The sequence below is a fragment of the Anser brachyrhynchus genome, assembly GCF_964034855.1.
Source record: "Anser brachyrhynchus genome assembly, chromosome: 22".
NCBI classification, from domain to species: Eukaryota; Metazoa; Chordata; class Aves; order Anseriformes; family Anatidae; genus Anser; species Anser brachyrhynchus.
Genome location: NC_137715.1, coordinates 8,362,240 through 8,379,154, shown reverse-complemented (window position 1 = coordinate 8,379,154; position 16,915 = coordinate 8,362,240). Strand labels below are relative to the sequence as shown.

At 40.9% G+C, this 16,915-nt stretch overlaps 1 protein-coding gene and 1 long non-coding RNA gene across 5 annotated transcripts; both read left to right on the top strand.

The window, feature by feature from the left end:
* Positions 1-1,091: 1,091 nt before the first annotated feature.
* Positions 1,092-8,943, top strand: LOC308181642 (ubiquitin carboxyl-terminal hydrolase 17-like protein 6). 4 transcript variants are annotated; one of them, XR_013941525.1, is made up of 6 exons: positions 1,092-2,180; positions 3,032-3,269; positions 4,054-4,254; positions 6,939-7,041; positions 7,205-7,272; positions 7,429-8,943. XR_013941525.1 is itself a non-coding variant. In XM_080565100.1 (5 exons), exons 2-5 carry the CDS (start codon positions 7,010-7,012, stop codon positions 8,118-8,120), a joined length of 258 nt encoding a protein of 85 aa, XP_080421226.1. In that variant the 5' UTR covers positions 3,359-4,254; positions 6,939-7,009; the 3' UTR covers positions 8,121-8,943. The 4 variants fall into 4 exon arrangements, 1 of the variants encoding a protein (XP_080421226.1); XR_013941526.1 differs by lacking the exons at positions 1,092-2,180; positions 3,032-3,269 and having other exon boundaries at positions 3,359-4,254; positions 7,429-7,873; positions 8,034-8,943; XM_080565100.1 differs by lacking the exons at positions 1,092-2,180; positions 3,032-3,269 and having other exon boundaries at positions 3,359-4,254; positions 7,429-7,499; positions 8,034-8,943.
* A 2,705-nt stretch (positions 8,944-11,648) lies between these two features.
* Positions 11,649-13,615, top strand: LOC308181653. The gene is made up of 3 exons (XR_013941542.1): positions 11,649-11,812; positions 12,612-12,700; positions 13,029-13,615. It is a non-coding gene; the product is annotated as an uncharacterized lncRNA (long non-coding RNA).
* Positions 13,616-16,915: the final 3,300 nt, after the last annotated feature.

The following is a 16,915-nucleotide window of genomic DNA, read 5'->3' as shown; positions in this document are numbered from 1 at the left end:
GAGAGAGACAGGTAGCCTTGAGCTAGCAGAAGCAAGGAAGAGAAGGGATAAAAGGGAAAAAACAAGGAGAAAACCAGCTCCAGACTGACCTATAGTAACCTTTTGCTCATTAAGGGTCATTAACACATTAGAAATCACACCTGTCAAAATGCTAATCTATGCTAATGTGGGATTCGGTGTGTGTCCCCCTCCTCCTGTACCCCCCCCCCCCCCCCCCCCCCCCCCCGGTGTTCCTCTGTAATGCGCAAGCTCAGTAGAGATAAGTTAGGTGAGCTGTAATAACCAATCAAAAGGAGCCAAAGAGAGAGTTTTCACAAGTTTCCTGTGTATGAATGACGGTGATTCGAGTCAGAGGTGTGCTTGCTTTGCGAAAGATAGCCAAGTACCTGACTCTGCAGAGTTCTGTAATTAATTATGTAATTAAAAGACCTTCGTGTGCATTCCGACTCTGGGTGCTTATTGGCGCGGTGCACTGGGCACGAACCTGCGGACAACATCTGTACTCAGTGTGATGCCTACAGACAATCCTTTACTGTTGGGACCTGCATATTTTTCTGTGCCTTCAACACAAACCCTTTGGCACAACTAGTTCCCTACGTAGCTGCCAGTCCACCACTCAGTTGCACTTCTGAAGAGGAAAAGCTATTTCCATCTAACGTAGGAGCACATACTCTAAACGCAAGCTTCACTCAGCTGGTCATTTACTGCAGGACAAGATTTGAAAACTGTTGTGGAGATTCTGTTGGGTTTTCTGCTTACAGAAAAATTAAGTGCCAAATCGCCCTCTACTCCGCTTTGTAGTGCTGCGTTTAATGGAGATTCAAAGAATTTCATTTGCTCCTCCGTTTATGGACAATGAGCTGAAGGAACAGGTACAGCACATTAGCCTGGAATGCCTTCCCTCCCAACCAAAGTAAACTGGAGCTGTAACTAACACAAGCAGAAACAAGGCTTCCACGTTTTCAGCTGAATAAAGTTCCAACAAAATCATCCTCTGGGATTTGAAGTTTACTTCAAATTACATGCCAACAACTCTTTTCCCTGAAAGGTCTTGCCAAGTTCTTACGTCATAGTAAAGTGTATACCTATAAAATTTACGGTTAACGTCTTCACTTAGTTTGTCCAATTTTTGCATTATCACTCAGCTGTGTGCTCATTTATAAGTTGATGCATGTATACAAGCTGCTGCTCAAGTCCTACGTCTTGTTTGCAATTCTTTGTTTCCTTGTTGCCAGCCTATTGTAAAGCGGATCCCTGCTTCTACTTGCTCTAGAAGAAAAGGAATCATCGGTTTGGTTACCAAATACCCGCTTCTGGAAACCAGAAGTGTTTTGTTCTCTCTTCCCTTTGAATGACTCCACACCTCTCATCAGATAATGGATTGCTGACCTAGAATCAGAGAACATCCCAAGGTGGAAAGGGCTCACAATAATGAGCGAGTCCAACTCCTGGCTCCACACAGGACCACCCCAAAAGCAGAGCCTATGTCTGAGAGCATTGTTCAAACACTTCTGGACCCCCGTCAGGCTCGGTGCCATGACCGCTGCCCTGGGCAGCTGTCCCAGTGCCCGAGCGCCCTCTCAGGGCAGCACCTGAGCCGCACGGGGTTCGGCGGGGCGGCCCGGGAGGGGAGGAGGACGGCGGGGCGAAGCGGCGGCTCCCTCAGAGCCGTCTCCCCGCCGCCTCGCCCCCACATCCGGGCTTTTTCGTGTCGCGCCCTCGGGCTCTCGCTGCGGGCGACATGCCGCTCCCCAGCGCGGACGCCTTGCGCGCGGGGCCTGCCCGCGGCGGCAGTGGGAGGAAAACCCCAACCGCAAAGCCCTCCCAGCAGGGAGAGCTCAGGGTGAGGGCCGGTCCGGCACCGACAGTAAAGACACGCTGGAGGAAACGCTCTGCTTTTAGCCGTGAGCACCGCGGCCAGGTTAAAAAGGCGTCACGCTGGAGTTGGGCGGAGTTCCGAGGCTGTTGTGGCAGTTGTGGAGACGGCCTCAGCTGAGGTGGCGGCTGCTGTCGCTGCTGTCCCCTCTGTCCCCGCTGTTGCCACTGTTCCCGGTGCCTGGAGACCCCCAGCAGCCCCCTGTGACAGGACCTGTGGCCCCCAGTGCCCGCCGCCTCGTCGGCCATCCCGGCAGCAATCCTGCCAGCACAGGATAGCTCACCGGCTTTACGTGCGTTTCAGGGTAAAGTGACGATTAACTTCTATTTCCTGGCTTGGGTGCTGCTTTATTCTTTAACGGAGCTTCAGGTTTAAAGGTTAAACTCAGTTCTGTCAAGGTTAAACTCAGTTTCGTGAATGGCATCTTGGACAAAATCTTAAGCTGTGATTGACTCTCTGCTTAACAGAGGCCAAACGTGTACCTACTGAGAAGCAGGTCATAGGTGATAAGCCCTCACAAATTAACTTGCTATCACAAAGCGACGCCCAGAAAAAGTGTATTCAAAAGCTAGGCTCATTATAGAATCACAACAAACCCATCATGACTGGTGCAGTAGACAGTGAGGTAGAGGGCGAGCCCTGGAAAGACAGAAGTAAAGTAGCAGCGAAATGCAGGTACCTTTGTGCACACAAAACAGAAAAGCGCAGGCAGTAAAGTAATAGTGTTCCATTACTAGCGCAAGCAACAATTATATATAAATCGCAACCATTATCTATTAGATAATAGGTAATAATTAATAGATAATTGCAAAGCTCCAAAAATGCAATAAATAACTGATTCCCCTCAGAGAATGTCATTTACAGTTTTATGTTAAAAAGACTCCAGAGTTGTAATGGATTAAAATCCTACAAAAGTGAAAGAAATGGCATCAGCCACTAGTTCTGCAGAAGCTAAAAGTAATACTGATAGAGTTTTGATGGAAATTTTTACTTTGTGTATTTAGTTTGGGGATTCCTTTTAAATCATTCATACCAGCAATTTAGATCTTAAAGGCTGTTTCTTTGAGATTAAGTGACAGGACTTCTACTACTCTTTTCTTCTTGGAATGCTTCTTGGTATTCTTACGTCAACCAGAACATTTGTCTTTGTCGCAGATGAGAACAATGACCATAGTTAACAAGCCCACATCTTCAAAGTCTAAAAAGCCATCTTCAAGGCAGTCTGGCAAATCCAAGAAACCGAGTACTAAAAAACTGATGTCACGCACCGCAAACTGGGGCCGGATACCACCTGCAGAAGATTCAAGCCAAGTCTCTGTGGCCCAAGGATGTGGAGGTGCTATTTACTGTAGATCCTCTGAAAAATCTAAGCCTTTTGCCCAAAGAGATCTAAGTAAGTGTGCGCTTTATCCTGCCTCCATTTTCTTCAAAACAAAAGTAGGAAGTGCAGTTCTTACTTGTTGCACAGATAGAGGACGGGACTACTGTGAATAAAGACTTCGAAAGCGATTCTCCTAAGGCAACTGAAGTGACTGACATTACAGAAATTAATTTTGATATATTTACAGTCGACAGAGAAATATGGGGAGCATTTTGTAATGCACAGATTCATCCATGTGTTTTCTGTTTTGCAAAGAAAAGTGTTTGATTGTTGCTATTCACAGCTTCCATTATTCACAGGTTTTTGAATGCTAACATTGCTCAGGAAAAGATCTGATATTTGTAGGGGTACCGTCATTCCTAGTTATTTGTTTTTACATTGTCCTTGCATTTATTACCATATAATTTCAAGTCTAAGTTTGTGGTTTAAGTTATAATAAGGAAAAAAGCAGTAGTTGAGGTAATCAGGTTAAAGATTATAGATGGAGAGGAACTTGGCGTTAGATACTAAAAACAGGATGGCAGTTAGCCTTGCCTTAGAAAAATTAAAATGGTTGACTAAACTTATTTTTCCCAAAACGTTGTGTTGACCAGCCAATTTGAATTTGGCAGCATTAAAGCTGTCTGCAATAAGTTTTTCTGTTTTGGATTGTAGCTAGTTCCTCTAGGTGCTCCCGCAGAATAGTATTTTTACTATACCTATATATACTTTATATATTTACTATACCTATATATACCTAATACCTTTCTTAGAAACAAACAAACGAAATCTCTTTTTAAACATAACTTTCTCGCAGTTGTTAATGATGGAATTGCTGCACCACAAAGGATTCTTTTTCCACCTGAGAAGATACGTATGGATTGGCAAGAAACACAAAGTGTTGGAGTTGGCCTGTACAATCTTGGCAACACGTGTTTTCTTAATGCTACTCTACAGTGTTTGACCTACACCCACCCACTTGCCAATTACATGCTTTCTCTTGAGCACAGCCAGTCATGTGAGTACTTTCTAACAGTGTTTTAAATCTGTTGGATAGCTCTGAAGGTGAAAGAACAGCAGTGATTCTGTGAGACAAACTTACTTGCCTGATTTTACCGTAGAAGCTGGCTTTGAGCATTGTATTAGCAGTGGGCTCAGAATAGCATATGGAGTGCGTTTAATGCACCATGTGTTTTGTTTGTTTGTTTGTTTGTTTTTTTAAAAAGATCTTTCCTTGCTTCATGGGAATAATGAAGTGCATTGGACAGTAATGCATTTAATGAACGTTTGGCATTTGGGCTATTTGGGCTTCCTGCTGCTAGAAAGGCAATAAAATTTAGGATGTTGGCATCATAGGTCTTTAGTCTGCACAGCCTAGGTTCCATAATGCACTAAAATAAATGGTCTGTTCATTGTTGAACCAAATAAAAACAAAAAACAAAAAACAAAAAACCTAGAAAGCAATATGAGCTGTTATGAACATGACTAGATTTTTTTGTGGGACTGTATTAAAATCTAGACTGATTTTGTCCTAAATAAAATGTTGTACTATAAAGTAAATGTTGTACTAAACCTGTATGCTTTTTAGGCTGGTATCTTTGTATCGATACCTAGAAATTTAACTGTTTTCTTCCTGTATATAGAAATCGTTTCAGTTAAGAATCCTGTTGAAAAAAGGAGGGCAGAAGTACTATTACATACATTACTTTAATTTTTCCTTTCTCCCAGAGGACTCATAGCTCTGTATCATGAAGCTCACCTGACAGCACTGTGCTGAAAATAACCCACATTCTCTTACTGCTGTATCATCAATGTCAAATATTCTTTCCTCATACATTTTGCAGCCTGTGGAGTTCACATTCCTGTCAGCCTTTACAAATGTGACTTTGCAGTAGTCTTTTAGATTTCTTATCACAAAATGCACTTGAATACAGGCTTAATGGATATTTTTATTCTATAAAGTTGTGTGAAATGAAATGTTACGAGACTGTTGGGACAAGGAGAGTGGATATTGTATCTATAGTTTAAATGTTACTTATATGTTTGTTTGTAGTTATGTCTGTTTCGCTAGACTGGGATGCTTTCTTCTTTCACTCTTCAGGTCGTGAACAAGATTTTTGCGTGATGTGCACGACGGAGACTCTCATTTGCTCATGGAGCAGATTATCTTGAGGGTCATCACGCGGCACTTGCAGGGCAAGCAGGCGATCAGGCCCAGTCAGCATGGGTTTATGAAAGGCAGGTCCTGCTTGACGAACCTGATCTCCTTCTATGACCAAGTGACGCGCTTGGTGGGTGAAGGAAAGGCTGTGGATGTGGTTTACCTTGACCTCAGTAAGGCTTTTGACACCATTCCCCACAACATTCTCCTCAAGAAACTGGCTGCTCGGGGTTGGACTGGCGTACACTTCGCTGGGTTAGAAACTGGCTGGATAGCCGGGCCCAGAGAGTTGTGGTGAATGGAGTCAAATCTGGTTGGAGGCTGGTCACTAGTGGTGTCCCCCAGGGCTCGGTACTGGGGCCGGTCCTCATTAATATCTTTATCAATGATCTGGATGAGGGCATCCAGTGCACCCTCAGTAAGTTTGCAGATGACACCAAGCTAAGTGCGTGTGTCGATCTGCTCGAGGGCAGGAAGGCTCTGCAGGAGGATCTGGATAGGCTGGAGCGATGGGCTGAGGTCAACTGTATGAAGTTCAACAAGGCCAAGTGCCGGGTCCTGCACCTGGGGCGCAACAACCCCAAGCAGAGCTACAGGCTGGGAGATGAGTGGCTGGAAAGCTGCCTGGCCGAGAAGGACCTGGGAGTATTGGTTGATAGTTGGCTGAATATGAGCCAGCAGTGTGCCCAGGTGGCCAAGAAGGCCAACAGCATCCTGGCCTGTATAAGAAGCAGTGTGGCCAGCAGGTCTAGGGAAGTGATTGTGCCCCTGTACTCGGCTCTGGTGAGGCCGCACCTTGAGTACTGTGTTCAGTTTTGGGCCCCTCGCTACAGCAAGGACATGGACGTGCTCGAGCGAGTCCAGAGAAGGGCGACCAAGCTGGTGAGGGGTCTGGAGAACAAGTCTTACGAGGAGCAGCTGAGGGAGCTGGGCTTGTTCAGCCTGGAGAAGAGGAGGCTCAGGGGCGACCTTATCACTCTCTACAGTTACCTTAAAGGAGGCTGTAGAGAGGTGGGGGTTGGTCTGTTCTCCCACGTGCCTGATGACAGGACGAGGGGGAATGGGCGAAAGTTGCGACAGGGGAGTTTTAGGTTGGATGTTAGGAAGTACTTCTTTACCGAAAGGGTTATTAAGCATTGGAACGGGCTGCCCAGGGAGGTGGTGGAGTCACCATCCCTGGAGGTCTTTAAAAGACGTTTAGATGTAGAGCTTAGCGATATGGTTTAGTGGAGTACTTAGTGTTAGGTCGGAGGTTGGACTCGATGATCTTGAGGTCTCTTCCGACCTAGAAATCTGTGATACTGTGATACTGTGATTAACCAGGCCCTGCGTTGCACTGTTGATACCATCGAGCCTACGCGTGTTATCAATAATCTCAGTCGTAAGTGGCTTCAGATGTGTTTCTTTTTCAGCATCTTGTAATCTTCAAATAATTATTTGATGTGTATAAATGGTTTTAACACTATAAAGAAGAGAGATTTTAGAAATAGGAGAATTACTTCATTTTTAAATGAGGTAAATACTATCATCTTCTTATTTAGGAATAGGACAACATTTCCGTTTTGGCAGTCAAGAAGACGCACACGAGTTCTTGCGCTATACTGTTGATGCTATGCGGGAAGCGTGCTTGAATGGAAGCACCAAGTAAGCATAAACAAATTCACTTTTATACGTTCTCTAGCACCTTTTAGTCCTTTATTTGCTATCAAAACTGAAAGTCTACGTCATCCTTGGTTTTCATAAAACTCTTTGAAGAGTTAACTGTGTACCTTAAATCTTCTGAGGCCTGATTATAATTTATTTCCAGATTGGACAGATCTTCTCAAGCTACCACCATCATTCATCAAATATTTGGAGGAGTTCTAAGATCAAGAGGTACTTTTAAAAATATTCCTGTCCTTAGAACTGATCTGTGTCTTTTGTCGGTAGTAAAGCAGTCTGTAGTTTGTCTAAAGTAGTATCTATCGACAACTTGAATTTGGACAGTCAGTCTCTTTCATGTATTGTTACGCATTTATATTTTGCTTCCAGTGAAGTGCTTGAATTGCAAAGCAGTTTCGGATATGTATGAGGCATTCCTTGATATCACTTTGGATATAAAGGTAGGATGTTTTGTAAATATAATTCATGATGTTTAAGTACATGTATAACTTTCTAAATTAAACTTGTTTAACTTAAAAAACCAAACCACATACAATGTAAAAATATAAGAGCTTGGTGGTGGTTAGAAAGTGGATTGGACTTTGTCCTTCTGTGGAACCCCTGTAAATAGTCTCCACGTATGCATTGGGTTTAAGGGGAAAGAATTTTATTTCTGCACAAATTATAATACTGTCATACTTCTTTGTTGTTCTACCTCAATATACATCTAATTGTTAGACTGCTGGATTTGTTGCCAGTATTGATGACAAAGCACACTATAGATGCTGTCTGCGTTACTGGAAAATGATTTGTTTCAAAGTAAAATGACTTCCAGGTGAGGTAAACGCTGAGCATGCTCTTTCTGCCTCCTTCTGCACAGTGCTCATAGTAGATCGCTTAAGTATGTATTAGTCAGGTTCTCTTATAAACTCCTAGTGCGTCTCTGGAATTTTGAATTTACAGTGACTTTACGCTCTTCTCTCTCGCTCCTCTAGGCGGTTTCATCTGTTACCAGAGCTCTAGAACTATTTGTGAAACCTGAAGAGCCGGATGGAGAGAATTGCTATAAATGTAGTGATTAAGATTATTACTAGTTATGTCTTAACACTAGATATTAGATTTATATATTACATGACTTAGAGCGTAAGTTATCCTTTAACTTCATTTAGAAATAAGGAGACGCAGCTTTGTTGTTGTTGTTGTTGTTGCTTCATTTTGTAGTAGTGGTGAGCTGAAGCAAGGAGCTATGGAGAATGATTTGGAGTGGAAGGCAGCAGCAGGTTCCTGAAGGTCCTAGCGTTCACTGTGAAACAAAGTTAGATTGAGTGTCAGGGAATGTGAGCTGGCTCTGTGGTAATGAATGTTAGCAGCCTGTGCTGGCTCACTAAACAGCATCTTGCACAGCTCTTGAACTGTGAAACCTGTCGATGTGGACTAATGTCTGAAATGAGCTCCCTTAAGCCTAACCCGTGCACAGGGAAAGCCTATTGAGTTCAGGCGCTCTCTCTGCTGATCAATATGTAAGATGTTTCTACGTATGTGAGAAACAATTGAACATTTGTATAAGATGGTTTGGCAAAACAAGTTGTTAGTCAAACATCCCCTCAGAAAAGCATAGAGTGCCCGGCTCAGTTCTGTAGGATTCATGCCTGACCCCTCTAAATGAAAAATGCAGTATCCACTTCTTGTTGTTGGATACTAAGGAAATTAGGGTGTCGAATCAAGAGAGTCCAATAGGTTATTAAAGCAATTTAATCCCAGGTTCGTCTTGGCCTGCGGATCCTAGAAAGCAACATGCAGCGTATTCAGGATTCTCATAACTGATGTCTGAGGAAGAGAAAGAACTGTAATAGCACCTCACATCTGAATTGCATGGTCCTTCCTTAATGTGCTCTTTGAGGTGTGATCGGTTCAGTCACACTTAAAGCCAGAATTTTCCGTCTTTTTGTGAGTTTAAAAGGAAAGGCCTTGCACATGTACAGTACTTTTTCCATTGCTGATAACTGTTATTAGTCTTATATATAACTCATTTTTAATATATTTTTTTTATATTTTATAACTCCCTGGTAATACACTTTTGTGAGAGATTCCTGTTCCCGCTATGCTCTGAGTTGTTGGGAAAACTTACCTTCTCCTCTGTATTAACAAGCCTGACAAGCAGTGCATGGGTTTATGAAAAGAAAAAACCAAACATATGATGCAAGTAAATATCATTCAAATAGCATAAGCATGCGCGAGACATTAAAACGAGTTTGTTTTGGGGGCGAAAAAGAAGATGCTTTCAAACACTTGTCTATGCTTGTTTTTAAGGTGTAAAAAGATGGTTCCTGCATCCAAGAGATTTACGTTCTTCCAACGTTCTCACAATATCACTGAAAAGATTTGCAGATTTCACAGGTGGAAAGATCAACAAGGTATATTTCCCGCTGTAATGCAACTTTGTCATCATGTAATGGGACATCCCCCAAAGCTGAAAGTTGTTAATATTTTCAGACAATAATTGTAGACTAACGACTGTGGCTTATTCTTTCTCTTAATATCAGTAAAGATCCTGCTTTACAAGAAGCATATACTTTCCTCTGAGAAGACTAATTCGTCAGAAAATAGTTGTCTGCAACTTCTAGTATTAAACATTGCTTATGGGAAGACTTATTTTTAGTGAATCAAGAGATATATTCATATAATTCCAGTCTCTGTTTTTTGGAAGTGTTTTTCTCTGGCTAGTCCGCGAAGTACTCTGATATAATTTTTCTATCTTCTTGGTCTCTCTTTAGGAAGTAAAATATCCTGAGTATTTGGACCTCCGAGCCTACATGTCTCAATCAAGTGGAGAACCACTCGTCTATGCCTTATATGCGGTGCTGGTGCATCATGGTATCAACTGTCGCTCAGGACACTATGTATGCTACATAAAGGTAGAAGTCAACATCATTTCTAACAGGGTAAAGGTTGTGCTGGCAAACCAGTTCAAGTGTTACTAGTAGTACTGTTTCTAGGGAAAAAGATTTCATTATATGTTTATTTGACACGTGTGTATTTTATTGCTATCTGTAATTTCATTTGGAAAACATGCAATTCATCTAAAGACATCGTTGTCTTTATTTGCAGGCTGGTAATGGACTTTGGTATCAGATGAATGATGCAAAAGTACTCCGTACTGACATTAAAAGAGTTCTTGGTCAGCAAGCTTACTTACTTTTTTATATCAGGTAATAACAAATATTCAGATGTGTTCAGAAGAGATTTACTCTCCTGTTATTGATACTTTTCTTTTTGCAAGTGTTTTTCTTTCTCTCCCAGGAAAAGATGATTATTTCTCTAATTCAGTTCTGTCTAACCTGAAATTCTCTGTCATTTGTTATCTTTTGTTGCTTGGCCTTAAACTGCAGCACTTCTGTAAATTGTTGTATATGTGTTATCTGTAGCTGGCTAATTTAGAGAAGGAGAGAAATGAAGGTCATCTGTGGTGTAAGAATGGATTATTGCTCTGAAAGTGATAGTGATAGTAGGAAGACTGTTACCTACTTTTCAGTTTGTAGTCTTGGCTAAGTCTTCTGTAGAGAAGGCTTCCATATCGTATGAACTGTTCCTATAAAATTATAGGATGGGATTTAATCCAAGAGTAGGCCGAAAGAAAAACTAAACTGAGATCACTGCTCTTTTCTGAAGGCGCTATGATTTGACGCTCGGAGAATGTGCTTTTTACTTAGCAGCACCATCTTATCCCTGTTCATTCCCCCCTGGTCAGCGGGGGGCTAACAGTAAGCAGGCTGGATTTCTGGGACCACGACTTCCTCCTCATATGATTAGGGTAATTTAGGGAAGCAGAAGGGCAGTTAATGGCACCAAACGGATAGTGGGTGCGGATAGTGGGTTTGGTGTGGGGTTTTTTGTTTGGTTTTTGGCATCTTCGTTTTGTTTTCCTTCCCACACTGCAGCTTTCTTCACAGCCCTCATGCTACAGCCAGAGTCATTCAAACAGTGGTTACTGCTGAATTGCGCAGCCATGCGACTCCATTGTTTATACCTCCTAGACAGCTTTGTAAAGCACAGAGAGCTACGCTCTTTGACAATTTAAGTAGTACTAATCCTCGAATCATTTAAAAGAGGACTTGTTTTTCCTATCGACGTCACTTTAGCTAAGACAGGAAAACCAAATTGTCTTATTCCTGAGCACCAGAACAATTATTCCAGGCTTTTTGGGGTATGTTTAAAGGGGAAACTAAATATATTTGGGAATAGCTTTAGGTAATGTTAAGTTGTTTGGATGGTTTTCAAAAATGATGTTAATTTGATATCAATATGCAGTAAACCAAAAGCAGGAATTAAATACACTTATGGGACTTGCATTTATCTTTAAAGGGCAGTGTTTTTTGCTTTTTAGGTGTTAAGACCATTTGTAGAAATACTTAGTAGGAGAATGACATGTTTAAAAATGTTAAATGCAGTGTTTGCATTAACCCGTCTTGCAATTTCTTCTTTTTAAATACAGAATTCAAGTCGTTTAAATGGAAATGGATCCATAAAAGAGGATGCAAATACCACTGGTGTCACCCTAAAAAGGCCATGGTCAGCACCACCAATGGCCTGTGTTCAAAACCAGGCGATTACCAGGCCTTCAATTACTGATACGTCAAAAAAACAGAAGATCACCATCAGTATTCACAATAAATTGCCTGCTCGTCAGACTGTGTCACAGCCTGACTGTCTTAGCAGTGCTGTGGAGGATGAAGATGTCTACAAGGGTGTTCCTTCATCCACAATCACAAATGCGGTAAAGCAAATGAAGCAAATACAAATACAAAAAAAAAAAAAAAAAAAGTTTCTGCTGAAATTTTTGTGGAGCCAAAGGTGAATGGAAATCCTAAACTCAGCTCTGATAACACAGTCCCTTACGGTGCAGAATCTTCAGGAAAATCTGAGGAGGAGTCAAAGGGCTTATTTAAAAGGAATTGCAATGCAATGTGGAATTTTGGTTGGAAAGGTAGTCAGTACATTGCAGAATTCCCATTCTTCCTGTCAGAATGCTGATGAAGGAAGATCCCAGCATGAGCTGCCAAAAACTGGTTCACTGAATGGTGCTATTAGTTTAGTTCATGAATCTAAAGAAAACGGACTGAAACTTGATGATTCCACTTGCCAAGTTGAACCTGTTAAACCTTGTGAGATGTTCTTTTCTAAAACAAATGGATTGCTTGAAACATAGTAGTTTGCTCCATCGAGAATTTCTCACCTGTGATGTATTTGGGAGTGTTTATCATGTTCCTAATTCAGGCGAAATGCTGAGAAAACACAGCACAAATTTGATCGTAACCCTTTGTGATATTATGCCATTAGAATTTGCAGAGCTGAGCTGACATTAGAACTTGTCAGCTTAAGCTGAGCTGAGATAAAAATTCTTAAGTTTCATAAAGTAGATTTTGGGAGGTGAGTTGGGGTTATCTTTGAAGTGTACATAATGCATACAACCCAAAGCGGTCTTGCTTAGCATTTAATGTAGAAATTCTGACAAGACTAGTCCTCAGTACAAATGGTATTTTTTCTGTCTGCTGACTTGTGCGTTTTAATTGCAGATGCCTGCAGCTATGCCTCCAGTCCCTCGAGAAGTCATCATGGAATCCCTCACAGTCAGCCAGTTGAACAGCTTGTCAGAGGAAATAAAGTAAAATGAGCACAGTCTGATTAAGACAAGATTTTATGGAAGTTCATTGCGGTTTTATCTGTTTACTAATACTATTTAATGGAAGGATTTAAATCAGTAGAATTCCGTACTGTATGGCCAGTGTTACGAACAGAACTAATGATCAACACTCTGCATAGCACTCTGATGCAGGCTGGTGCCTCACGGAGAACTTGTGTTTCTTCATAGAATGTTTTTCCATTTTTCTCCATTATCTGGAGAAACATTGGCTGTTCCCCCGTCGCCCCCACCCCTTTTTTCTCAGAGCAGCAGGTGGAGGGAGACGGAAACGTGTTTTTATTTTGTGCAGTGTCCCGGGACCTCCGAAATCTACTGAGAATGATGAATACCTTGAACAGTACCAATGTGATGACCGTGGAGGCAAGGAGAAACCAAGAAGATCAAAAGAACATGAACTGATTTCAAAAGAAAATGTTTTCTGCATCAAAGAGTCTTCTGAGACTGGTGAGAAATTGCGGCAAACTTCCCCTCTAAAGTCTGACACTGAATGTAGTTCTAAAAACCTTTCCTCCTTAGCTATTACAGATAGATGCCAAGATACAAAGGATGAGACTAAAAAAAACTGACAAAGAGCGTTACCAGAGAAAGAGGGAACATTCTCCTACTGAAGAGAAGGAGGGTCAAAAAGATGGTCATTCCAGCAAGAGAAGGTGCTCCCGGAGTGTGGAAGTTGTTAAGCAAAAGTGTTAACATAAGTTGGTGATAATACTGAAATATTTTTGGTTCAGATCTAGATTTGATTTCTCCTAAGCACACTGAATTCACAGCTATTGATCCTCCAGAGGAGTCTCTGCATTTTTACACCCGGAGAATATGTAAACTTCCTGCTATTGTTCTACTGTTTTTGTTTTGTTTTGTTTTGTTTTGTTTCTACTAGTATAGGCTTAAGAATATAGAGAAATGGTCTGCTTTTATTTTCATTTTCACTTTTTTTCATTTTTCTCTAAATATCAGTAAAGTTCCTGCTTGACAAGGAGCATATACTTTCCTCTGAGAAGGCTAATTCATCAGAAAACAGTTCTTTGCAACTTCTGGTATTAAATGTTGCTTATGGGAAGACTTATTTTTAGTGAATCAAGAGATATATTCATATAATTCCAGTCTCTGTTTTTTGGAAGTGTTTTTCTCTGGCTAGTCCACGAAGTACTCTGATATAATTTTTCTATCTTCTTGATCTCTCTTTAGGAAGTAAAATATCCTGAGTATTTGGACCTCTGAGCCTACATGTCTCAATCAAGTGGAGAACCACTCCTCTACGCCTTATATGCGGTGCTGGTGCATCATGGTATCAACTGTCGCACAGGACACTATGTATGCTACACGAAGGTAGAAGTCAACATCATTTCTAACAGGGTAAAGGTTGTGCTGGCAAACCAATTAAAGTGTTACTAGTAGTACTGTTTCTAGGCAAAAAGATCTTCTGAAATAATCCCAAACTTGAAAATGGGGTCTTGTATAAAATCTTAAGCTGTGATTGACTCTCTGCTTAAGAGAGGCTAAACGTGTACCTACTGAGAAGCTAGGTGATAAGTGTTTTTGTACACTTAAAAGTGGTCATTTTGTAAAGAGACTGCTGAAAAATACGAACAGTGCTGCTGCAGAACTCTGAATGGGGACCTAGCAACTGTCTTAACTGATCTGGAATCTTGAGTTTACTTTTCAGTGGACAGGAGGAGAGTCTCTCAAGGCAAACAGAGAGAGAAATAACACCTGATACTCATGTCAACATAAATTTATGCTCAGAGTGTAGGTGTAGGAACAGCATCGGTATGTATATGGAACATCGGGAGAGGAAACTATATCGGCATTTACAGCTTTTCTACTTCCTTGTCAGAGAGACGTTATCTCCAAATTAGAAATTGATGTATTTTGAATAAGGGCTGGTGGATCGGATTTATCCTTACTAGTGTTAATATTTGCTCTTGAATAGTACTTAATATCTGGTAATGCATCAATCAATCGTCCAAAATAAACTTAAATATGTGTAAGGCTTATCTCGTTGGTCGATACAAAGACCAAGGTCTTTTCTCTTTGCTTTTTTTTTTTTTCCCAGTATTGTTTTTCTGTTTTCCTTCTCACTGCAGTCTTGATTTTGTTTCTTGTCCCTTAAGTATGTTTTCAATGTGTTGTTGAAACATTTTCCCTTTCAATGCGAAAAAAGGAGCTGTCACTGGTGTCTGCAAGTTGAAGACTGGAGCTTATCTGAAAATCACTGAGCCCAAGAGCTGTCACCTTAGTCTTCCAGTAGGACAAGGATGTCTTCATTTCTCAGTTAAATGCATTTTTCAGGTTTGTGTATTATTTTCTCAGGAATGGAAAGTGTGCGCACAATTTGCCAGTTGTGGGACTAGGAGTTCTCTTATTTCCTGTGCTTTGTTTAACCTGTCTTAAGTTTAATGGATAGCAATCAAGGTGTACTAGAAATCTGAAAACACTTTATGCTTTGTTCTCTCAGTCATTTTGGTGTAACAAACTAGCTTATGGTTTAAACCCTCCATTAGGTTAGCGGTTTCCTTAAACGTAACAAGCCCCTGTGTGCTCCAGGAAGACAGTAACAAAAAATTAAGTATAGACGTTCATCCTGTCATTATTCAGCTTCTGCCTATGGACACACAATTACGCTTATTTAAAGCGGTATCATCTTGAAACCTAATCAGCATGTTAGAAAGCACTTAGTATCAGTTATCGGCTTTTGTCCTGGAGGGCTGAGGTTTGGTCTGTTTTGTTTTACATTCAGCATTTCCTTTTCTAGCTTCCATTCCCCTGTTGTTTTGCTTGAGGAAAACACGCAGCTTTACAAAGTAGAATGGAAAGAGATGCTTTTCAGTCTAACTTTTCAGTTTTTTGTAGGAGTTTTAAATGTGGTAGGTGCAAAACAGCATAAGTACTGCTGCCAAAGTTATATTCAAACAAATATTTCAGCCCAGGGAGAAATAAATTTACAAACATGCTCTTCATGCTCTCCTTCCCCAAGATTTCTCTGAGATATATTCCATAGTCTGTGGGTTTTGAGGTATGTGGTTCCCAGGAGTGAAAAGGAGGGCAAAACATCTCTCCTCTTGGATCTCAACGTGCCAGAGCTTTAGTGTACTGCCACTTATGGCTCCGCTTTTCACCTGGAAAAAGCGACCTCATGCTGTAAACTGAGGAGCCCTGCTATTGTTCTACTTTTTTTTTTTTTTTTTTTTTTTTTCCCCTGCTCGTATAGGCTTAGAAATGTGCTGATGAAACAATAAAAAAGCCAGCTTGGTACATCTCATTACACAAAAATAAATACAAACTTGAGCTCCTGATTGGCTTCATGCTGAACTCTGTGCTGTTCTTGTCATAATCTTGGTCTCTCAGTAGATAATATGGTTTAATTACGAATAGAATCATGTGATGAAGAAGATCTCACACTGCAACAAATTCAACATCTCAAATGAAATTTTACATTTTCCATGATTTTCTTTCTGAGCAGAAGTGTGTAGTATTAAATATATATATATATATATCTGTGATGAAGCCACGGTCGCAGTTACTCAGATATTTTAATAAGCACTTGCAGGAAGATAAATTGCTGCATCTTTTAGCATTATTTAATTGTAGGGTTAGAGACATGTTGATTCAACAGAGCTGTAAAGTTTCTAAGAGATCACTTTGAAAAATACCAGCTAAATTACTGGCAAGACTGCACCCGTTCTTAAAAACAAACAACCCCCCCAATGATCTATTTTCCTCTTACAGGTAACTGAAGTAATCCCCGAAGAAGACAGTTCACTATCCAAAGGCAAGTTTTATTTTTAAACATTTTCTACATTTTATACCTAGCCACAACTTAACAACCAGTTGACAGTCGGTGACAATCCCGTTCAGTGTTGAAAATGTCATTCTGGCATAGGAAACAAAGGACTTCATCTTCTTGCTTTACTGCTGAATGCCTTTTACATAATGTTTGGAGAAGTGAAATCTTGGAAGAGGTTTTCAAAAATTCTGCCCGGTTTGAATGATGAAGTAAATTGCCATAGTCAGTAGATTCTGGCACTGACAAGTTCCTTCAAGCTAAAGAGGGAGTGCGATTGTTGCAATCTGTCCCATTATCAAGAACAAGATTAGGGACTGAACGGAGGTCTTTCAAATACCAGTGTTGCAAAAATAGACTTTTTATGCTACTAATGTCAAAAGAATCCTGACTGT

Bases quoted from the DNA above. Each gene is read 5' to 3' on its own strand.
- LOC308181642 (XM_080565100.1), top strand. From the start codon at position 7,010: ATGCGGGAAGCGTGCTTGAATGGAAGCACCAA. The intron at 7,042-7,204 runs GTAAGCATAAAC...ATTTATTTCCAG, and splicing joins TGCTTGAATGGAAGCACCAA to ATTGGACAGATCTTCTCAAG. The intron at 7,273-7,428 runs GTACTTTTAAAA...TTTTGCTTCCAG, and splicing joins AGGAGTTCTAAGATCAAGAG to TGAAGTGCTTGAATTGCAAA.